Source organism: Leptosomus discolor, chromosome 7, assembly GCF_034619465.1.
Source record: "Leptosomus discolor isolate bLepDis1 chromosome 7, bLepDis1.hap2, whole genome shotgun sequence".
NCBI classification, from domain to species: Eukaryota; Metazoa; Chordata; class Aves; order Leptosomiformes; family Leptosomidae; genus Leptosomus; species Leptosomus discolor.
Window position 1 is genome coordinate 22673340 of NC_141397.1, and position 24460 is coordinate 22697799.

The window sequence follows — 24460 nt, forward strand, 5'->3', positions numbered from 1 at the left end:
TTCTTTTCCCATTATCAGAAGTGTTTGTAAATGTAAAAACCAAAAAAAATCCAACCCACAACAATAATGTTTCCACTGTGCTGGATTTCTTTATTTTTAGAAAGAGATTATCCCCAGAATCTGCGATACTTTCTAATGCAGATAACTGGGTTTTTTCTTTAGTGCCATCTCAGGTTGTAGAAGGTTAACTATTCTTGAAAGTTAGGGTATACATCTGTCTTTTAGTGTTAATTTATTCAGCTCCGAGCAACATCAGTTGAGACAGGTGGGGTATGTCAGTAGGGTAATATGGAGTCCATTTAGTCTCCACATGGTTGTTGCGAAGGCTTGTTTAAAACAATACATTTTGAAATGGGGTTTTATTCTTGTACTTCACTTAACCTTAACTAAACATGAAGGTAAGTTATCCTAAGCTCCTAAATACTTTGCTATCTTATGAGACCCATGATGGCATTGAAGTTGTATGCCAGTCAGCTCACCTTTCATATATCCGCTTCTCTTACTGTTTCCGTGACAGGGTTCATACCGTTGGTAGCCGCATGGTGTGGGCTATGGACATAGTGTTCGGTCTGAATCCACGGTAGTTGCTGAATCCTTAGCATTGATTTTTAAGGGCAACAGAGTGTCATCGTAGGGCTTTTAAGTTAAGTGACAAATGGTCAAGACTTTAACAACAATTGTAAAGAATTTAATGGGACAAGATCATCAGTTAGCATATATACAGCACCATCAGTGTTTGCTCCTGCTTTTGAAAAGAGAAGGAGAGAAAAATTAAAAAGTGAAATTTGATAGGAATACCCACTAATTTTATAGAAATTTAATTTTATAGAAATAAAAAGCTGAAGAGAAAAAAAACACTGAAGAGATGCTAGTAAGATCTTAGATAAAATAATACAACTGCAGTTGGAGTAATTAGACTGTGAAATACTTATCTGCCTGATTTTTTTATGCAAGTGACTTCCTCATAACTATTTATGAGCCTCTCAGTACTTGAGTGCTGAGGTATCCCATACCCTTGCCTTCCCCCTGAACTTGTCATGTTTTGCTGTGGGCTGGTTTTGATGTTACTTTTTTTTTTCACCATTTGTGGTGTACTCCCTGCTGTCTAATCCTCCCTGAAAGTCAGCTGCTACTGCTGCTGGATTGGTATCCCTCTGCACAGATTAAAGTGATGTGTGTTCCTCGAAGGCTTCCTAACTGCAAGCAGTGTGTTTGCATGTGCAGTAGCACGGATTTTTGATAGCACCAGCAATGCGTAGAATACTAACAGATGTACTAAGTGTAAATACAGCATGAGGCACAATTGTGACTGTGTTGATAGGAGCCTGGAAAAAGGTCATCATTTTAAGATAATGAATTAATTTGGCATTTGCTGTAAGGGGATATAGTACTTGTGCTCTACTTTTTTAAAGACAGCAAGTAGAGTTTCACCAGGACAATTTAGCAAAGAAATAAGAGAAACGTTTCTTACTGTATATAGTGGGAAAAGGTACTATGACCCTGTCAGTGTATGGTTTCATCTCTATTTGCACTGTGCCACACTTTGTGGCATAGAGAGCATGAAGGGATAAAATGCTGAGCAGCTCTCCTTGGCAGTTCTGGCTTGTTAACTCCTGGGCAGGGATCAGAGAGGGGCTGTGAACCTTCTGGTGAGTGTTTTCCCTAAATTTAGCAGCATTCCACTAAACTGGTGGATCCACTTCTGGGGGTTCGGAGGTCAGGAGAAGGAGAGAGGAAGCAAGGGCAGAGGTGAGAACCACTTCTAGTAATCACAATCTGGTACCTTGAACATCAAGTTGAAAAACATGTGAATGGGAGAGAAATTTCAGTCACAGTCAGCCCGTGACTCCTCGTTGTGCTAGTAGTCAAGGAGTAAGACACTGTCAGGTTCTGCACAGATTAAAGGAGCTTTTCCCCCACTCCAGCGTCTGGTGCACATCTAGCAGGTCTAAGGAGAGCAGAGACAGGAGTACTGTGTACACTTTAGACTTTGCCTTTAAACTGGCAGGTGCCAGGCTGAAATGGAGATTGGTGTGAGGTGAGAGTAAGCTGGCTACAGCCTGATAATTGGAGGCTTTTCCTCGGAGAAGAGCAGAGACATGGGTGTTGGGGAGCCTGGCAGACAGACTTGCTTATATAGACTGTCTTGGAGCTTGGCGTGCTGCACTGTAATTAACACATACTGCATCCTTTTCTAAGAACTGTCTCTGCTGCTGCCAGTGGTAGTGGTCCCATTGCTTTTCCATAAATGCCTCTATGTGAGGCTGCTTTCACAGGGTAACTGGAGAATCTTCCCATAACAGAACTCTTGAACTCCTAAGGCAAGACTAAAGCAAGGTGTCTTGGCCTTGTGAGTGCCTTGGCTGCTTGGTTATGCTTCTGTCTTGCTCTGTGCTCCAGTGAATATTTGTAAGTACCTTAACTTTATGGTAATCTTATCAAAGATTAAGAACAACACCCAAGGAGGCCATTCAACCTGACATCTAAGTTGGTAGTGAGGATGTAAAGTCTCGTTCAAACAGAGCAGAGACCTAAATTAATCTTCCACATCCCAGGCAAACATTTCAACTGCTGATCTGTTGGAGGAAAAAAAGGCGTGATAGTTCTGCTGCCCAAATCCTGGGTGAATCAAGCCAACTGTCAGGTTTCCACCATGAACTGTTCTTCTTGTTATATGGAAAACAGGTGGATTTTGTTAGCTTCATGTTGTAATATAGCTGACCATGGCCTTCAGTCCTGCTGTTTTATGAACTCCCTTCCCCTGCTGCCCCCAATGGAGAGGCTTGGAGTTTTATCATCCTAGCTGTATGCACGTAGCAATGACTTTTTTAATGTATTTCTCAAACATGACATAGGTTTCTTTCCAGGTTTTTTTAAACCTCACAGTGTTATCTTGCTGTGGCAAGTTGCCAATATATGTTACTGTTGACTGTAGTTTGACGTTATAGCTCCACCTGCCTCCAGCCCTTGAGTATGTAATCATAGTAATGCCTCTTGACTTACCAGATAAGATATTTCAAAGAGGCTGTTGCCTAGCTCTTGAAGAGCAGTTATATGTTTAGGTGTGTTGCCTGTCTGCACAACTCACCAGCCACATTTCAGCAGTGTCCTCCCTTGCAATGTGCTGTGCAGTACCTGTCTTCAGCATAACGTGATACCTAACCTACAGTGTCATTTGTAAACCACTGTACAAACCAGCAAAGCAGAATATCGTACTTCTCACAAATTCGGTTAAAATCCTCTAAGACGCTAAAAGAAATAAACCATGACAATGAGAGCTATTTAAATTAAAAAAAAAAAGAGCAACAAAAAACATAGCAAGTGAAGGGGGAAGATGACTGTTCACCCTCAGATTATTATGGCAAAACCTACATCCAAAGCAGTATGTTCAAAAGTATTCCTAACCTGACTTTGTGTGGGTTTACGTGCCAGGATTATTATCACCCAAAACACTGACTGAAATTAATTACATATTTATTATGCAGACTGTTGTAGATTAATTAATACAAGCCTCTGGAAAAATCAAAATATACAGATGCATATTTGGGAACTATAGTTCAATAACATGTTCTTTGACAGAATTAGTCTTGGTGACAGACGTGTTGGGTATCTATTGAGTATTCTTGGCTTCTTTTGTGTTTATAAACAATCGTTGAAATGCAGCCACTCAAAAAAGAAAATGAAATCCAATCTTAGATTCATTCAAACAGCACTTCTCTTCTCCACAGATCCTTATTACTACGTTACACGTAACTGTAATAGCTGAGCACTGTCATTTGTGGCTTAAGTGATGTGAATAAACTCTGTCATTTGTGGTTCACACTCTTCCGTCTTTCCCCAAAAGGGAAGTCTTGTGTGCAGAGTGTTTTGTTATTGCTTGTATTATTTGCACACACACATATATACCTATAAATACATTACATTCCCTCCTCGGAGGAAGTAAAGTTGGGGGAAGTAAGCACACATTCTCCCTCTTTTCTCTGTCCTGTCCCCCTCATCTGTGTTTTATTGAGGAGAACAGTGTTGCATGGGGAGGAAGAGAGAATGTTTGCAATGGCTGCATGGTTTGACTTGCCTCTTCAAAGAAGTCAGCTCCTGCACAGGCAGCTGTCCTTTTAGAAGCAAATTTCACTGTGTGAGAGGATCAGTGTTGTTGACTGCTCTCCTTTCCTTAGACCATTGTTACAATCTTCTTGCACCAAGCCATCTGAATATCCTGAAGGTAAAGTCTGAGACTTTCAAACTCGGGATGCTTCGAACTTCATCTTGTATCTCCTGAATTGCGGCGCTACGGACTTTCTCAGTGTATTGAGACTGGAGCTCACGTTAATCATCTTGCTCACAGTAATCACGCAGCTGAAGTCATGTACAAGTGAGGTTTTCTCAGTATTGCTGGGAGTAAACCAGAGCCTGCCTTTCCCATTGGCTATATAATTTTCCTCAAACCAGGCAGATTGAGTTGCACACCATAGTTGTGCAGCATTTTGCCTTCATATGAAATCCATGTTTTATTTCCAAGGAAAGAGTGTGGAAAGTGATCTTTTGGCTTCAGCTGACAAGTCCTGTTGACTTGTCCCTTTTGCCATTTGACTCCTGATAGAAACTAGAATAGCCTTCAGCAGTTAGCGCAAGGGCCTTAGTTACAGGTATCAGAGGGATGTGTATTCCTGTCTTTTCTGTTCTGCCTGGTTTCCTGCGGAAATGAAGCTTTTTCTGTCATGCTCTCTCTCTCTGCCAGCCTGTCCAACCTTATGCTATTGACTTTTTGAATTCGTTGGCCAATTTTAGTTCTGTTTAACAGTGAGGCAGATGCCTTAATGATATTAAGGTTCTACCACTGTAATGAATGTTGGCAGCTACATAAAGGAGAGAGATGTAATTAATGGCTGTACAGATGAAAAGTCTTCAGTGTGTGATCAGCTTTTTCTGGGTATCAAGCTTTATTAGCTCTGTCGTGAATGAAACTGCTTTTATATTGTGCGAGCATTATTGTAGTGCTTTAATAGGTGCCTCTGCTTCTGGGGTTTGTCTCGCTATCATGCATAAGAGCCCTAATGAGGGTTCAAAATGCCATTGAGCATGCCAATGTTGAGTGTATAGGCTGATACTACCAAATATCAGTGTTACTAGTTCTAGGAGATAATAGAGCTGTGTGAGGACAAAAATCTCTTCTTTCACTGAAGCTCCTCCTGACCTTGACTCCTTAGCTTTTCTCATCTTATGGGGAGGCCAGCATCTGCTGCCTGGGGTCTCCAGCCTGAAGCAAAGATTCCGGCATCTTGAGCTGCTAACAGTTCTCTGTGCCAGAAATCTTCCTTGGATCATATAGCCCTCACTTTCATCAGCTTCTATACTGGGACTGTGGCTCCCGTCTGACCTCCTGTGCAGAAGCGTTGCTCTGTCTCACTCCATTGTTGCGGAGCAGGATGTATGCTGTGGATGGAGGAGTGATGTGGGGAACAGCTTACTTCCTGTTCTGTTCCCCTGGAAAGACTGTCTGTGTGGTACAATGGTAGGAGGGGAGTAATGGAGATAGGACAAACTAGTCTAACCATCCCCTTTAATCTGTGGGATAGTTCTGTTAGTTTACACGAGGAAGCCAGTTTGACTTGCATAATTCAGACATTTCCTCTCTTACATGGTAATCTCTTACCTTTTCTACCTTTAACATTCTGTAAAAATGTGGAAAAACAAGTAAGTTTTGCCATCTGGACAAAAATCATAAAGAAAGATTATTTACTTGAAACTTCAAAAAGTATTTACTTGAGTTTGAGCAGCTGGTCTAAGATAGCCAAACCTTTGTACAGGGGACAAACAGCAGAAACATACATTGTTTTGAAGTTTATGATTTATAAAAGGTGTATATTTGGAATATGGTTAAATATGATGTATGTGCAAGTTCAAAAATTATATGCTTTAGATCACTGTCTTAATTGCCTTTTAGACTTGAGGTTTAGAATTGACCTGTCAAACTTTCATAAAATAGGCTGGTTTTATTTTGAGTTATGAATCTGAGGCAGAAATAGCAAATAAGATGCATAGCCCAGTAATGTGAGTCTTTTTAACATTCCAGACTTGGCTCATAATGATGCTTGTAGGTGATCTTGGTTGATTTCCTGAAGAAGTATGCAATAAGTATAATGTTTTTTTCCTGTAGCAAGACATTTAAGCATTAATTTAAGTGTAAGTCAGCATGTCATGACTCTCTCTTCCTGCAACTTAGTCTATCTCATGTGGTACCTTTAAATTTTGTTTAGACTTTTGCGTTACTCTGGTCTTGTAAGTAGTTCTTATCAGCAATTGGAAATAGCAAAGTAGCCACCACTAATTCTGAGAAATGGAAGGAATGAATATATGTACATGTATACTGTTCTATAAACTTTTATTTGACATGTTTTTCATTAATCTTTTTTTTTTTTAACCTCTTAATGTATATATGTATATCCTAGTTGTACATACCAGAAACTGTATGAGTTTGCAGGCTTGTCTACTTACAGAAGCGTTCCTTCTGGATGTTTTTTCTTACTTTTTGTCATGGAATATATTGCCTAATATGTAAAATATCAAAAACACTGTAAAATGGGAGATAGCAAATTACTGAATACCACAAAGACAATTTATTTTATTTTATATTTTTTTTAATAAATGAGTTGTTCTGCTGGAATGTAGATAACTTCAGGTTGTCTGCAAACACTTTCACAAAGAGTTGGTACTTGGCTTGGTATTGGTCCTAACTAGTAAAACACCCAAATCTCTCTGAAATTAAAGAAGTGATTAACCTTCCTTGACAAATTGGAGCTATTATGAATAATATGACCCTATGGGTCAGAACAGCAAACTTAGCAGTTTTGTTTTCAAAACCGACTGATTTTTTTTATTTGTAAAGTGTTCTGAAAGCAGCCCTGGATTCTCAAATGATGCAATGGCTTTGCACAGCTGGAGTGCCTGGGGCAGCAGCCTGGCTCTCTTGCGGATTGTCTCACTGGTGCTGAGTGACGGGAGATTGTTTGTCCTGGCTCATGATGTGGAGAGTTTGAATGGATTTGCCATGAGTTTCTTCAGAGAATATAGGAGCTTTTGCTTCCCAATTCTGGATTTAGAATATGCATTTCTGACACTTACTTCGCACTTGCAAAACTTATTTGAAGAGTATAACATGAAAATGTAAAAAGAGGAGAAAGGTAAAGGGGAGACCATCCATTGAAATTTTATTATTTTGTTCTTTTCGGTTTTGTTCCAGTGAAATGAAGCAGAAGTTGGATGAAGAGGGTAACAAGTGCAGCATCCTTTCCAAGCAGCAGAAGTTCAACGAGCACTGCTGTATTCGCTGCTGCTCCCCTTTCACGTTTCTTATCAACAGCAAGCGACAGTGCCAAGACTGCAAGTACAACATCTGCAAGAGCTGCAGTTCTTATCAGAAGAAGGAGAAGGCTTGGATTTGCAGTGTCTGCCAGCAAGCAAGGTAAAGGCCCATTGTTCAGCAACCCGTGTAAAGCAGCTGTGACCTGACCTGAGCTTTTCCTTTTATTTATCAGTAGTTAACACTGGTGGGATAGGACATGAAGTACCTGTTTATGTAGGGGTTGATTTGTTCCTGAGGTGTGATGTGCTTATTTTTTGTAGAGGCTAATTTGTTCCAAGCATGTTTGGTTACCTGTTGCATTTTCCAGGCTAGCTTAGCTGAACTGATGAATCAGCAAGCAGTGATTTGACTTAGCTTGAACAGAGCTGGGATCTCCTGAAATGCCTGGGTTACTAATGGAACCTGAGTGCAGATGGTGGTAAGGCAGTTAATCATTTTGCAGCAATTCCCATTAATGGGCGGGGAGCAGAAGGAGGAATATTGGTGAATAGATCATCCAGCTGTGACTGTGTTTTGGAGTGCTTTTCTAAATGCCAGTTTATTGGTGGGGATGCTTTGAGCTTACTGTGGCAAATAACCAGAGAAAATAGCAGTGCAACCTGTTATAATTCTTAACATCTGTTAAGAATATGCTGCCAGGCTTCTATTTGCAGAGGGTATCAGGGGTTTACTGTCTCACCGTTTTGAGGCTAATGGAGCCACATCATTTAAAGGTAGCACCAGAAAAACAAAGCAAATTCAAGCAAACACGTAACAATAAGGCTGCTTCTTGGATGGTGATAGTCTTTTATGTCTGCATTGCAGGCCAGGTTCCAAAAGCAGCCTTAGCTGTGGTGGTGTAGCACTGACCAAGGCCTTTTTACTCAGACAAGAAAGGTGAATGCAATAACTTGATTCCTCATAGTTTAATTTTGAACATTGGTGACTAAAACAGCTGAGCAAATGTCACAAAGGTGGCTGTTTGTTCTTCATCTTTCCCTTTAGTGGAGAACACTGAGGACGAGAGCAGAGTCTCTTTCCAATGCTGTAAGATATTGCTGTGCGCACCAAAGACTCATTGCTCCCACTTGTTTCTCATCAACACCCACTTGAAATTTAAGCTTTCATCTAGTATCTGTGAATGAAGTGTGTGCCCTTTGACACAGGGCCTTAAAATCATAGGGATCCCAGATATATGATGCTGTGTTTCTAAATGCCAGCCTTTGAACCTGAAGGAGATTATATTCTCCAGGGCACCTGCTCCTTCTCTGCCTTTTACCTTGGAAAAACCTACACACGCACCCTTTTCTCCCACTGAGGAGGCAGAAGAGTGACAGGAGTATCTTTTCCAGCAACACAGAGAGCTGGAGCTAGTGCTTGTTTCTACTTTAGTTATTCAACCATTTCATATTACACCTCTTTCTTCTCCTCCTGAGTTCACCCATGCAGGCAGCAGAACAGGCAGCCAGGTTTGTTGATGCTGATGAACTGCACTTAAAACAGTTTTCGCTGACTCCACAAAAAAAGTCTCAGAAGAATTTAATTTCAGAAGAAAAATCTGTGGCTATTTTATAAAAATGCTAGTTCTGACCCTTGAAGTTAGTGCTTTTCCCACAATCCTGTGCAGCCCTCAGTCACCCACCTGTAACTCTGTTATAAACATTTTTTTTATTTGAGAGCTGACAGACAGCTTGTGTTATTTTTCAGTGAATAAATTAACTAACACTGCTGATAATAATTTTATAATCTGGTTTATTGGTTGGACTGTGCGACTTACAAATCCCTGCAGGGGAAGCAGGAGCTGGCATTCCTGAGGAGCTGCTGAGGTGTTTTGGTTTGGTGGGGCCTTTTTCTGGTTTTGGGGGTGGTGTGGGGTGATGTGTTTTTTTTCTTTTTAACTATCAGTCAGTATTTCTTCCAGGGAGAAACACCACAGTCTGTTGTGAGTTCCTGTCACTTTCTCAGTGACTTATCCCTCAGATGGAGCGTGGACTGTGCTCTCCTGCCCCTCCCTAGCTCCTCTTCTTAGGTCTTTTATTTTTTGCTTTAATAAGATAGCACAAGTAGTGGAGGTGGATCTTGGTTTAGCTGCTGCTTGTCTGCATATCTTACTGAACAACAGATAGTGAGCTAGAAATATCTCAGAGGACTGCATTTTCAGGTTAGTCTCCTTTTTTTCCTCCCCTCCCTATAAGTTTTTTTGCTTAATTCTACAAAAGTTAATGTTGTAGTTCTCTGCTGTGCAGAAAGAGCTTAGACGAACTGGAAAAGTATAAATATATATAGTTCAGACTTCCTATAATGATCTCTTTGTGCTCTTCAGCTCAGCTCTAAAGCAGTGCTTGAATAATCCTGAGTTTTATTTCTAGTATGTATTTAGAATATGTCAACCAGTTCTCTGATGTCAGAAGCAGTTTCTTGCTGTATGAAAAGCATTCTCAGCATAAATTGGTTTTTAGAGATGATTCACCTTATACGTTAGAACTTGAGACTCTAATTAGGTGAATTACTTGGAAGACACATTTTGTTTATCTGCACATGTGAAAATTGTGAAAAGTTCCTTTATGATATGGCAATTGGAATCAATGACTTGGGGAGGCTTGAATTTTTTTTTGAAAGCAATACATTGTATAAACATCCTTTGAGTATGGATTTAAAGCCCTTCTGGGAGCTGTACTCTTTTCTTTAGACTATCTTATTTCTGATTATCTTCCTCCAAAAGAGTGACGTCAACTTTTGCAGATCATAAATAGTTTCCTGATAGATTCCTGCAACGAGGTGATATTGACACTGAGGAAAATCTGACCTGTTGAATTAGTCTCTCAAGGCAAGACCCTAGAGGAGATACCTGTTCTGTGGAAGCTGGTTTTCATCTTCCAAGGCAGAGATCTACATTAACATTTAACAGAGAGCAAATATGCAGGTCAGCATTTGAAACATAGAACATTTGTAGAAAATCGAGCCAAAAAGTTAGTCTCTGCTTCTTCCAAAAGCAGAAAACTCATCAATAAGCCAATGAAAATTTTGGTGTTTGAACTCCTTTAAAGCACGCCTCTTGTTACAATGCATCTTTTAAAAGAGAAGATTCAACTCGATATAGCATCTCAGTGCTCAGAAATGTCTTTACAGTGGTGTCTATACAGACTTGTGAGGAAATGGAGAGCCTTCCTTCAATTTCCCAGTTTTCCAGATTTAGCACACATTCTCCTAATGCATTTAGATTTATCTCTGGATGCTGTTACTAACTTTCTATGGGTTTTTTCTCTCATATACATATTTTAAGTATGTTATGATAAAATTGTATATTATTAATGTCAGGTTTTCAATTTGTGTATGGTGTATTTCTGGTTCTGCCAAAGCTTTGTACAATGTCTCCTTGTGGGACACCCATCAGACTGTGTTTAGGCAGCTTGCTGAGGTCTGTACCTCTTAAGTCCTCTTGACTAAGTACATTCCAGGCACAGTTTCTTTGCCTTCCGGATTAATGCTTTTGGTGCCAGACAGGGAGGTTCTTTGCTCATTTATTAGAATTAGGGCATGCTTTCTGTTTGTCTGAGGCCACTTTTCCAATTCCCAAGGAGCCATATCCCAGAACACTCTGCTTTCCAGTTTAACCCTTGTACTAAAATAAATTAGTGTAAGCCATTAAAATGCATATTTTTCCAGGTTTTCTAAACCAATCACGTTTTGCTTCTGGACTGGAGGAGGAGTATGTATAGTCCCATGCAAAATAAGGCACGCAAACATCTGTCTGTCCACCTCAGCTTTTCATGACTGTCATGTGTGAATCCCCCTGCATTCTTGGTTCCCTTCTTCTAGTCTCACCATCTGCATATCAAAAGAGTTCTGTCTCTGTTGTGAGTAGGAACATGGCCAGCCAATCCTTTCATGCCTTGACATCCATCTGTTGTGTGATTCTCTCACTTGTTCTCAAAACTCTTGCTCAGATGATGAGAGTTCATCACCTAGTGGCCTCTTGCTTAGCTCCCTTGAGCCAGGCTGTGAGTAAGGGGGCATCACCTGGTCTGCAGGAAGTCATTCTGCTTCGTAAGAGCTCCTTTGTTGCTGACGGACCTTTGCTAATGACAGTTATTAAGAGACAGAGACCTAGGCACTGCTCCTTTTCTCATTAATGATGTTAACTACTGAAAACCACAACCATGCTTGCATACACTCAGACTTCGTGCAGAGTAGTGTTCTGAGCGGCTCAAAATGGTTGCCAAAAATTGTCACACTGGTTGTTTGCAGCACAGATTTATTTGAATGTTTAAGAGTTGAATGTTTAGGTTTTCATACTCCCCATTTGACTGCATTTAAAAAAAAAAAAAAAGGCAATAGAATATCATTTATCTTCATACACTCTCAATACAGAGTTACTTTTTAATGTTCTTCACATTTTCTTTTGAGTCTATTGTGATGCCCAGATGAAAGGTAGGGTTCTAACTAGACTCTTAACAACTTGCATCAGTAACAAATGTAATTGTCTTAGTGGAACTTGAAAATTAATTAGAATTAGAGTAATTAGATATGCATTAGATTTTTTTTTTTAATGTACATTACAGTGAGACTTGAGGAAAATTTATCAAGGTCTAGTCTACCTGCAGTGCCCAGTACATTTTTCTCTGACTGGCATGTATTGGGATTAATGCCAAAATGGAGCAATGACAAAAACGTGAAAATGGAGCAATGCTTCTGATAACATGAAAATTGCAACAGGAAATAAAAATCTAGGCTCAGTGGGCAGACAGAACACCCTTCAAATAGACTGGAGCTTTGCCAACCCCAGGAACGGTCCTAAATAAAATCTTTATATTTCAGATTGTTTTGTTTGGATGGCCCATCCACTGTAATGTGCTTTAAGGTCAGCAGAAGAGTGTATTCCTGTGGAAACATAGTAAAGTTGATGGTAGATATGATTTTAGCCTGCCAAAGGATACATCTCTTCTGCTTAGCTGATGCAAGTTTCAGTGTAAAACCTTACAGGCTTTATGGGGGCGGGGGAGGGGTGTATGTGTGGAGAAACCCCCCACCAAAATTTGGCAAAACCTTGGGATGGTATTTGAGAAAAAGTAGTACTCCTAATTAATAACTTAACCTTCTATTTGTTTGTTGATGCATTTGGCTGTAACAAAACAGTTGGTTTCAGGGCTTAGTTGTGGAAAGCTAATGAAGATATAAAGCTGCTTAGCATCGTGTTTTGCTTTCAAGCAGGCTAAACCATCTGGTAAAAGGAAGCTGAAATATCTTTTAGTTAGTCTGCCTTAGCTGCAGCTTGGAGCTTTGTGTATATTTCTGAGAGCGTTAGGTATTTCTGCATCTGAGGTCCTTGTCTGACATTAGAGAGAACTTCTACAGAACTTGGAAGCTGTGACTTTGTCATGTAAATGCCAGGAAATGTGTTTTTCATTCTGAGATAGAATTGTGTAGGAACATTCACTTGCTGTGTGACGTAGCAGAAAAGATAAAGTTTTAGCTCTGCCCTGTGCATGTTGTCTTCATTGGACCCATATGGGTCTTGTTCTGCTTTTTTTAAAAGTCCTCTGAATGATCCCATTCATATCGTACTTATGGATTGACTAATTTTAAGTAAATGGCAGTGAAAATTATTTTCCTCAGCTGTATGTACTTGTAGAAATTGACACAATTCCTTCAAAAAATGGCTGCTGCTCTATTCAAATTTTCTTCCTCCTTCCTCTCCCACGAATATCTCTGTTTTGTGTCCTATCTCTTGATCTCCTTCTCATTGCCATGATTTATCATCGCAGTGGATCGCAGACACCATATCCTTTTCCTTACGGTACCCGTGAAGAGCAAGGGCAATAGCTTGTATTTTGCACAAGAGCAGGAACAGTCTGTGGTTTATTCAGTTGTTCCCTAGCTGGAGGAGGAGGAGAGGGAGAGAAACGTGCAAACTGGTTGCTTTGGCAGGTTGATCTCTGATGGGTTTTTTGCTATCCTGATCTGTCTTAATTATTTCTGAAGTATGCACTGTGAAGAATCTCAATTCTGCTAGACAGAGTAAAGCTGTAGTTGCATAACATACAGCAGACTGCAATGCTGCATTCAGCTTTAAGAAAAGTATCTAAAAATGGAATTGAAGAGGAGAGTAGGAAAGAGAGGTCTATTAAAATGGCTAAGTACAAGTGCTAATTAGGTGATCTTTTCTAGCTTTAAGTAGCCTCGGAAGTGAGTGTGTGGCTGAGTGCCTGGAGGGCTAATCTGTGTTTTAGGAGTTCTGGATTCCAGTTTTAGCTGTTCACCTGATTGTCAGGTGACCTTGGGGAAGTTTCCATGTCTCCGATTTCCCCATGTGCGGAATGGATTTAGTGATGCTGAGCTCTTGGAGGTCAGTGGTTGAAAAGTTAAATGCTATGGCTGTAAAATGCTAAGTATTATTAATGTACTGTTATTATAGAAGTTTTGCTGCAGTCAGCATAGTTAAAACTTTACTTTGTGTGTTGCAGTAGCACAGAAAAGTACATACTTGGATTCTTGTAGGGAATGAATAAGGATAGAATATCACAGCTTTATTTTCAATGTTAATATGTAAATGCTTCACTGAGTTTGGCCCCATCTACCTTCGACAGGTCATAGTAAGAGAAGTTATCAAACTTTTTTCGTAGTAGGAATAAATACTATGTAAATAGTGTGCAAAAATATTTGGACTGCTGAACTGGGAAGACGGGGATATGAAAGGATATAACACAGTTTTTCCACATAATAAGCAGCATACAAATTTATGGATTGGACTTATTTAGCCTTTCAGTTTTGCAAAAGCCAAGGGACTTTCAGTGAAGGTGACAAATTGAAAGCTAATAAAGAATACACAGGCTTCTTCAAGTGTGGGCACTTAAGTGGCAAGTGAGAACATCACCCCTTACAGTAGCTGAGACAGGAAATCTTAAGTATCAAGTAGAGTTTTTCCTTTGCGTCAATTCTGTAACTGGGACTTCACATGCTTTGCACCCTGTCACTGACTACTGTTGCAGGAGTGGACTGGGAGGGCTGTGGGCCATCACAGCCCTACGTTGGGTTGGTGGCAGTAAGGGAAGATGTAGGGTTTGTGGTGCTTGAACAAGGGAGAAAAAGAGATGGCAAAATCTAATTAGAGGGCTCAAATTTACAAATAAATGAAGTAGGAAAGGATTACAAGCCAAAATTTTCTTCCAAGAATGAGGGGGAAAAAAAAAAAAGGCTATGTTATTCAAAACCAGCCTGTCATTCTGACTCCTGGGTGGTTGACTCAATAATGCTTGTACCTCTCTTGACTTTTCAGTATAATGTCAAATTTATGCATCCGTTGTTAATACAGCAATTCTGCTTAAAGGAAGTCCACTCCAACTGATTCTTGGTATCAGTAGTATTGCTATTATTATTTTTAAAATGTATGAGATGTTTAACCTGCTGTCTTTTTTCCTGGAGAAGAAAGTAATTCTTTCCTTTCATACTGCCTTGCCAATGATTTGACGTTTTCATATGCTTGCAAGTTGAGAAAGTTGTTCCTGGTCCTGTACAGCCGAGGTACAGTGATCATTCTTGTGTGTTGTGATGGAGTTTTCTTAATCGGCAGAGGGGATGATGTTTGGTCTTCTGACAGCACCTCTCCTACTTATGAGACTTAAGAGTAAACTGAGGGAACAGTTAGGACTGATGATTATAATAAACTCGACATGTCTGGGCAGTTTTGGGATCTAATAAACCCCTCTGATTATCCCATGCTTGCTCCTTTTTTTCTCTCCAGCTGGTGCTGCTGCCTGCTTTCAGGTGACCCTTAGGCTGTTTCTGTGATCCCCTGCAGAGGGTTACAAGCTAGCTCTTTTTGGTTTTCTGAGAAGGGAGAGCATTTTGGCTCTGTTCTGTGTTAACATTAGGTGAAATGCAAGACACTGTGCTTTGAAGCAGAGGTTTTTGATCAGGCTGAGCTGTAACATTCAGGAGGAGACGTTTTCTGCCGTCTGCCTCCCAAGCTCATGCAGCAATGTTGAACTAACTGCTGGCCTTGGAACATGCTGGGACATCCCTCAGCTCCTGTGAGCATCAGTCTTGCCTCATCCTCTTCAGGACCACTGTATGTGTACTTGCCCAACAGAGGCTGATTTCTATTTCATGATTTTCTCCTCTGAGTTGGGTTTTTAAAATCCTCTTAGCATGAGATTGTTTCGGAAATGTTTTTCAAAACGTGTTAATCTGAAAAAGCTGTTAAACTTTTTTATTTTAAACGGCATTGAATTAGTACCCATGAAAGGCCCCCATGAAAAAAGTGAAATTTTAAAACCAAATCTACTGATTTTTATTTTTAATAGAAAAAAACTTGTGTAAGCAGAGTTTTTCACAACTTCTCATCTAGATCAGATGTTCTATTTTTGGCTCAAGTCAGAATACTTTTGTATATTACTGCATTAGAATTTCTTCTCATGGTCTCTATTAAATGGCAACTATGCTGCATTAGTTTTTAAGTCTTGTTAAGTCTTTTTGTGCTCTATTGCTTTTTTCTCATCATAAAGCGCATGTAATAAAGCAAAAAGTCATGCTGTGGTTAACACTCTTAACGTAGCCTTTAAACGGAGCAGAGTGCACTTTCATATTGATGTACCGTTGAACATTTTTAAATTATCAATAATGAAGGATTGCAGTTAGCTTGATAGATGTTTGTTTCAGCATTTGCTGAGTCTTCAGGTTTTCTCCTGCTGTATTTGTGCAACTTTCAATCTTTGACGAAGTACAGAAATCAGCCACTTGCTCCAGCTGACGCTGACACTGCCACCTCCAAAAGTGAAGTCAGCTTCTGGCCTGTATTTTGCCAGTCCCGAAGGGACACACCGTGTGCATGCTCTTTGCTTTTCCTAATTGGGAAGCCTGACCTTCAGGGTGCTGGGTTCATAATGTTTGGGGAGGCCCCACTGTGAATTTGAGGAACTGGGCATCAAGAGGGGAGATCTGTGTGGTAAAGAAGAGTCTTCTCTCACCTAAGCACCACATAGGTTTAGCTCCCATAAAAAGGAGAGAAGACTATTTATACCTGTATTGTATGCCTCTCTGTCATTATAAGCTATATGTAAAGACTATTCCCACAGTCCACAAGTAATTCAGATTTTTTTTGTCAAATTGTGTTATTTTTATCCCACTTCCTATGGATCAAAGATCCTCTGTGCCTCCTCAGCGCTTTTTAGCTCCAAAAGATTTATCATGTTAACAGCTGCCCAATTATGTGTGGGTACCCTTAGAAGCATTATAAATGCTGTGGAGAGCACAGGGGTTTTTTTTCTTGGTGATAAAATTGGAAAGCCTCCAGACTTGTAGCTGCTATATGTGACTAGCAATAACAAATGTGTCGTACCTCTAGCTAATTCACTTTGCAATCAGGAATAGTACCCTCTTAAAAGGTTCATGTGTTACCAAAGAGGTTAAAAGTGAGAATATAATTTGTTGTTTTTAAAAAGTTTAACCACATCAATAAATAAGTCCCTCTATGCTCTTATTCTTCAGACTCGCCTCTCACATGAAGTACATAGTGAAGCACTTACTGCTTAATATCTTAAATAAGAATCTATGAAATCATATGTTTACATATTTCATCAGGCAGTAACTCATCCTGCTTCTGTGACTTGGGGGAAGAGGAAGGTGGAAAAAGCAATTGCCTTGTCTTTCTGCCAAAGTCCAGGTTATCTAAATTTATGTGAAGAACTAAGTATATGGCTTTCTTGTACTTTTTTGTAGTAGCATGTCTTTTATGCACCTAGGCTTTTGTGAAGTCTTACTGCAAATAAGAACTGTTGGAATCTGGCTACAGAGTTCGTTGCTCTTCTTACATCTTCCACCCCCTCAGCCTTCAAAATATGACCCAACACTTGTGGATCATGCAATAAGTGGTAATGCCTGCCAGAGTTACCTGTACTGGAAGTATGTTTCGTGTGCTTTCCTCTTGTACATCACACCTGCATCTTTTGGTATAGCTGTCCTGGCAAACTTCTTGTTCATTTTAGCTCAGGAGCTAATAGACAACTCTTACATTTATTTTGTATCCACAAATAAAACAGTCTGTGACCTAAAGCTGTCTTTGAGTTTGCATCTCTGTTCATTTCAGGTTGTTGTATCTTTTTTTGCAGAAACAGCTTCAGAAATGAAGATCAAATTTTGGCATAGTGCCTAAATAAAAGCTGCCTAAAACCAGAACACTTTTGATGGCAGAAGTTGTGAACTATTAGAAAGTATTCCCAAGAGATAATTAGTGGTGAATGAAAGAGTTTGTTCATTTAATTAAGAAATATAATTTTCCATCATCTGTCGCACTCTGAGGTTTTGTGAGTTGTTAATAGGGTAATGAAGACACCATGGTTTGCATTGTCTTCAATTTGCTGTTGACAGATTTGCTTTGTATTCATGTTTTTTCCTGGCTGGTGAATGTAGTGGCTTGTAGAACAGTGCCTGGAGTATGGAAACTTGAATGCATGCTTGTGTGATAGAGGAAATCCATGTAAAGGATGGTAGAAATTGCATCAGTAGTCACAGTTGAAATTTTGACTCACTGATGTGTTTGCAGGGCTTCATAACATAGGGGACTTCTTAGGTTCTCTGTATTTCAGGTAGTTGCAATTGTCAAAAGCATCTTCAATCTCCAGCGAGATAAGAAGTGAATTAATATCTTTTAGAGGCAAGGAAGAAATTTATGATAGCTTGTCCCAATCCTGAAAACTGATCAGTAGCCAGGCCTCTGTCTGTCATGGCAGCGCATACTTCTGATCAAAAATGCTTTTGGAAATTGTCCTGAGGCGGGGGGGAACCCTGTAGAGTGTTATACTGTGAGGAAATGCCCACTGTGAACTACATTTTGAATGCCTGTAACTCCTGTGCTTTGGAAATCCCGAGCCATTCGTTTTCTGGTGGAAGTAATTCTGTTACATGTTTAAAAAAAACCCCAAACATTGCAACTGGTGCCTTTCAGCCTTAGGCTCTGACCTATGTCAAAATGCCTTCTTGTGTTTTGCTTCTAGGATCGAAGGGCTATTGGATGTAAGGGAATTTGAGGTTAATGTTTTAGAATGTGTCTGTATCAACATTGCTCCCTGGAACTGTTTCTTGGAGTATAGAAACTAGACCACTCACGCAGAAAATATACTTAACAAGTGTATCTGTCACTCCTAAACATAGTGTGGCAATAGTGGTTATTTTTTCTCATCAGGGAAATTACAATTAGAAATTGGATATTCTTGGGAAACACCAGCTTTCAAAGCGGTCTTACATACAGTTTGGGTAGAGAGGGTTGGTTTTGAGACCTAAAAAAGCATAGTTCTCTGAGTGCATTCTGTGCAGTACATTTAAATACCCTGTTTTCCACTTTCAGAGTTTTCCATTTGCTACCAAAGAAGGTGGTTCTGGCAAGAGAAACAGCAACAAAATAGAGTGAAAGGAGATTGACAGGAAAAGTAGAAGGAGGAGGGTGGGGGAAATAGCACAATTATAGTTTGAAAAATTAGTCATGTAACGTGTCATCATAATTCCCAACCGGTAATTAAACTGCACATATCTGCATAAAGGATTAGTAACACTGGAAGGTAACGTTCAGGATCTTGAACAACACTTCCAGTATATAATTTGCAAATTGCTTGACAGATACCTGCCTCACATACGCCATACACTACCATATTCCAGTGCTTAATATGATTAGTCCTAGCAAAACCAGACCTCCAGCTCCATAGCTAGCTGGCTATGACTTTACAATACAACTGTTACAGAAATAATTTTTAAAAAAATAAATAAATAGGATAGTCTGCGACAAAAATTACATAATTTATTTCTCCCCATGTGTCAGGGTGTTGTGCCAGCCACCTGCTCCCAGGGACTGTAGCGGCTGGGGCTCCCCCAGGGCAGTGGGTGCCTCCTGGTGATAAGGGAGGTTCAAGCTGAAACAGAGGAAATGATTCACAGCAGGTTGTGCAGAGCTTGCAAAGGCAGCACTGCTGGAGGCTGAACAAACTTGAAGGCTGTTAGCAGGTGTGGGACAGAGCTACACTCGCATCCATGCCTGCTCCTTAGGATGGTCTCTGGCAGCGAGGTCACAGAATAATTCAGGCTGGAAATGACTTCTGGAGGACCCCTTGTCCAAGCAGGACCAGGAGGAGTGGGTTACTCAGAGACTTTTCCAGTCAGGTTTTGAAGGTCTTCAAGGATGGAAATCCTGCAGCCTTTCAGAGCCTCTGTCCCAGTGTTTGATCAGCTTGGTGGTGAAAAAGTGTTTGTTTCTGTGTATGTAATCAGAATTTCACATGCTTGCATCCACAGCCTCTTATTGCTTCCTGGGCACATGTGAGGAGAGTCTGGTGCTTCCTTCCCTAAATCCTCCGACAGGGTGGTTGTGGGCAGCAGTTTGACCCATGGAGCCTTCCCCTGGCCAGACACTCTGTGCAATTTAGGTGACTGTAGATACCGAAAAGTTGAATACTCAGATTTTTTTCATGGTTTTTCTTTGCAAATAAGAGCCTGACAAAAACGCAGAGATAAAATCGAAACCGTGCACTTTGAACTCACTATAGTGATGACACTTTTTGATATAGTTGTTAGCGACAGCTTACTTTTGATAGTAGGACTAATGGATACCAAAAAAAACTTCTTGGGTGATCAGCGTGGACAGCAATCGCATCTAAAGTAATCTGGATGTGAAAAACATTAAGGAGGGGGTTTCAGAGCAGAAATCGTCTTTGATCTGAGATAGCCAGGACTTCAGCCCTGCAGGCTCTTTTGAGTGCTTTATTTAAATCTGCTGACTTTAAAAGGGATACTGAGCATTGTGTTAAGTGAGCATATATGTCAGCTCTTGAAGGCTTGTGCTGAGTTTGGCAGTGTCCATCCCACAGCTGCAGTTGCTCAGATGCACCAGTTACTGGTATTAGAGTCACATGAGGAAATTACTGCCTTGAAATTCTGAAAGTTAGGACTTAGCTCCCAGCTTTCATTCAGATCACCTCTGTCTAAGGGCAGCTGTGTTAAACTTTGCATGCCCCAGTTCGTTTTTGGTGAAATATAATAGACGATGATGACAATTCCTTTATGTTTAAGCATAGAGCTTCTCAGGGAAGGACCACCTCTAAATTCTCCTCTAATCTCAGGTGCGGTACAGCCAATGGGTGCTACCAGAATGCAAATACAGATCAGCACCACTTCTGAACTCTCTCACTTTGTATAACTGGGTGCCTTCCAGTATGTGGTTTAGCCTTTACGTGGGCTTTGATAACTTTTGTCACACAAAGATTCTGCTTCTCTCAGTTCAAATATACTGCTCTGTTTTTTAAAAGACACATTAAAAAGTTGCTGTCCCAGCATTACTTAAGTTGAAAAGTGTTAGTTGTCAGAATTACTTTTAAAATAGAAAGTGAATGTATGTGATGTCATTGACAAAGCCAGGCAATGGGTTCTGAATTGTGCTGAATCTTGTGAGCTGTCTGATATTTGCACACTTTTCATTTAGGTTATAAAGGCATCATCGTGGCTTCCAAAATTATTTGGACACTTCCAATTTCCTGGATGATTGCTGATGCTGATTCTGTGCATTTCAAATGTCTTTGGATGGTTTATGAAGGGTAGAAGAACTTGAAATCAAAACGTAGCTTTAGTGCATATTTTAAGGTAGGAAATTAATACACAGATCCTGCTACAAAGGAAAAGAATGTTTCCTTTCTGTCTCTCCATGTCTTATATAACAGATATATGTAAAGGCTTGTAGATAATTTTTTTTTTTATAGTACATGGAGGGAGTAAAATTTTTTATTACTCTGTAGGTGACAGAATTCATCAGGTGAGGAAGTAGGAGGCAGACCTGGATTCTGCTTCCTACTCATAACTTGCTCACCATCTCATGTTGAGAAGGTCACTCTGCCTTTCCCTTTTTTGCTCCATTATGAGAAAGACGTAATCCCTACCTTGATGAAGTGTGTCTATGTGAGCTTTGTATAATTTCTTTTTCACTTGAAGTCGTACAGACCTGGAGTGTCTGAATAAAAACCATGGATGTGACAGGCTCCATATGGGAAATCAGGGTTTCGGAAGGCTCCGGGCTGTGATAATCTTACTGTATCTTAATAAAGAACAACAGATATGCCATCCAGTTAACTAGGTGAGACATTTTAAAGCTTTTCTCCTTCTGAATCCTTCGTAAGATCAGTCCAGAGTCTCATCTCATCTATCAGAAGTAGGGTATCACCAGTCTACTTTTCTCTGTTAGCCTTTTCTCTGTGTGTCCATGTGTGCTCTGCAGCCTGCCTGTTCTTGGCCAGAATATGAGTTTGAAGAAGGGCTTTCTAAGGCAGAAGAGCATAAGTTACTCCTTTTTGCTGGAGGATGGTTAACCCCACAGGTAGGTCCACAGTCAGAAAAGCATCAAGATGGCTTAGAATTTGCTTCCTTGTGTGCTTTCCCGTTTCCCCCATGTTATCATGGGGAAACGGCGGGATGGTGGGGACACAGAGCTGGAGTTTCTGCCATCAGATCAAAAAAACCCTGTAGACTTTTAAAAGATGATCATTACTTCTGTAACTGCAGTGGTGTGTTTTTTCTATGGTCAAGACAGTGCAATCAAACCTGAGACACCTGTGGGAAAAGCGGCCTTTCCTGTCCAAACTATTGTCAAGTGAAATCTGAGGAGAGCTCTCTGGCAAATTCTCTTAGTTGATAACATAGCAGATGGGAAATCTTCATCAGAAAAAAAAAAAACAAAACAAAAATAAAGCTTTGCATTTAATGAAGGGAAACACCTCCTCCATAGTAGCTGTCTTTAGAGACTGGAGTTCATGGGTTTAATAATTTTTTTAATAGAGAGCCAAAAATCTAAAAATGGTGCTTCTCCTAGTTGTCGCATAGATTTGGATTATCATACATCCTAATTAACAGACTGTTAAGATTTGTGTATAAGGCTAGCCGATTTAGTTGAAGTCGGACAGCTGCTACAATAAACTCTAAAAAATCTTTTCTGACAAGATTTTTCACAAGTAACCTGGTCCATTGTAATGGGATTTCTTAAATCATCGTGAATCCTGTTCATGGAATCAGCTATGAGTATACTAATATAAACAGCAGCACCTCCTGTCCATTCTCTGGGGACTGGCAGATTAAGTTTACAAAGAAAATGCATCTGAGGGACCAGGGACAAGAATAAGAGCTTAATGTGAGTGAGAACTGGGATTCTGTAAGTCAGTTGCTTTTTGCAGGGATTGTAGAAATACAGTGAGCTAGCATACATCCTACATGTTTTGTCCTGCATGTTACAACTTCCGTTGTTACAACCTATGGAAGATAAAATCAGCATGTAGCAAACTGAATGATGCCCTTCATTTGTAAGATCTGGATCATTCTGCAGAGGTGCTCTGTGTGCTGAGGAAATTGTTATTTAAACAATATCGATGGAACCTCCTAAATTCTGTTATTTATGTTTTTCAGTTAAAAGAAAAACACAATCTGGTGGGAAAGATTTAGCATCTTAAGAGAATGCTTTAAACTAAGACTCTGTATTAGTTAGAATTTCTTTAGTAGAGGGAAGTTCCTGTTAAGCCAAGACAGAAAGTGTAACCGCCCTACCATGCTTTTGTGAAAGCTTCCTCTAGCTAAAAATGTCTTCTCCCTGTGGTAGCAAAGATTCTGGCAAATCTAAAGAGAGCTGGGGTGGGGAACCAGGTGCTAAATAGCTGTATTGCTTCTCTGTGATGTGAATTTTCCTAATCCTATCAGAACAGCAACATATTGGTTGCTTGGCTTTTTTCCCTATTTGACATATATATGACGAGCAGAAAATCCTCTCCTTTCCTCATTTAAAATGACTAGCTCTTGCTAGTGCACCATCTTCCTAGATGGAGTAGAATGTTTTGTGGTACCAAAACCCATACAGCAAATCTTCAGAGCCTCTGCACTAGTAGAGTGCTGTTTCCAGTGCAGAAGGGCTACCTCCTGTCAGATGCAGATCTCACAGGTATGTTCTGCTTTTAATTCTTGCTGAATAATTGTCTCCAGATGCTTCTACAGATTCTCTGATCTGAGCAGTACCCTCAGAATAAATGCAGCTGTTACTGCCTCTGAGAGCCTGCAGAAAATCTGCCATTATCCATACCATTGGGATTTATTAAGACTGCTGCTTTTATGCCTAATAATTAAAAAAACCTGCAGTGTCATGGGATATTGCCATGGGTCTAAAATAAATTAATTCAAGCTGACATCAAGATTTAAATGAGCTTTGTTTTTTCCTGCGACAGGGAGCTGTACTGTCTTGCTTTTTTTTTTTTTTTTTTCAAGTTTACATTGAAAGATCAGAAAATAATTATGGCCTTTTAACTGGTTTAGACAAAGCCTCTGCAAGAAGTCATTTCAGTGCTTCATTTGGTGCCAAGAATTCAGTTATGTTTAAAAGCACCATGTCTAAATGGCATTTCTGTATATTTACAACCTGTTTGGCCTAAAGAAGGACATGAGAAATGCTAATCTGGAATATTTAAAAAACTGCAGTGGTGCTGTCAGAGGGAGGAAGAACCATCCTGAAACTAAATCTGACTTTCAGAGTCAGCATGCGTATGTCTAATGGGATCATGTGGTCCTGGTTCAGTTTATATAAATAAATATTCACTAACAGTACTATGAAATGTTACTTGATGTTGTTATGCCAGTGCTGTTTGTGCTTCCATAATTGAAGTTTAAATGAATTTAATATTTGAAGCAGAACTTCACAAGAGGGATATTTCACAAGAGGGATACTTCATATTACTTCTAGGATTAACAAATGTATTTAGGGTGTTGAAGTAAATATTCTGAAAATTTTGTAAGTATCTTGATTAATTTTATTTTAATCTGATTTCAAAATAATTTCTGTCCATTATAGAGCATAATGACAGAAGAGGGCAGGCTATTCAGACTTTCCATTTCACTAATCACTGAAATGTTTTGGTATCTTTGGAGAATTTGCTCTTAGGTCATGTTTTTTCTGCTAGTCTCTGTAATGGAAAGATTCTTTCTCAGCAGGAGATTAAAACAATGTTTCACTGTCACAAACTCTTAAAATCCCTTTGCTGTCTCAAAAATTACTTCCCTTCAGGAAGTTCAGCAGGATAGTCTTCTTTTAAACTACGCCTTACTCACAGATCTCTT

The 24460-nt window shown here is 39.8% G+C and overlaps 1 protein-coding gene across 2 annotated transcripts in view; it reads left to right on the forward strand.

Moving 5' to 3' along the window:
- MYRIP (myosin VIIA and Rab interacting protein) overlaps window positions 1–24460 on the forward strand; it is a 219941-nt gene that overhangs the window by 89712 nt on the left and 105769 nt on the right. For both annotated transcript variants that reach the window (XM_086468063.1, XM_086468064.1), the window contains exon 2: window positions 7241–7462. In XM_086468063.1, the coding sequence (XP_086324189.1) occupies window positions 7241–7462 (222 nt within the window). The remainder of the gene's footprint in view (window positions 1–7240; window positions 7463–24460) is intronic.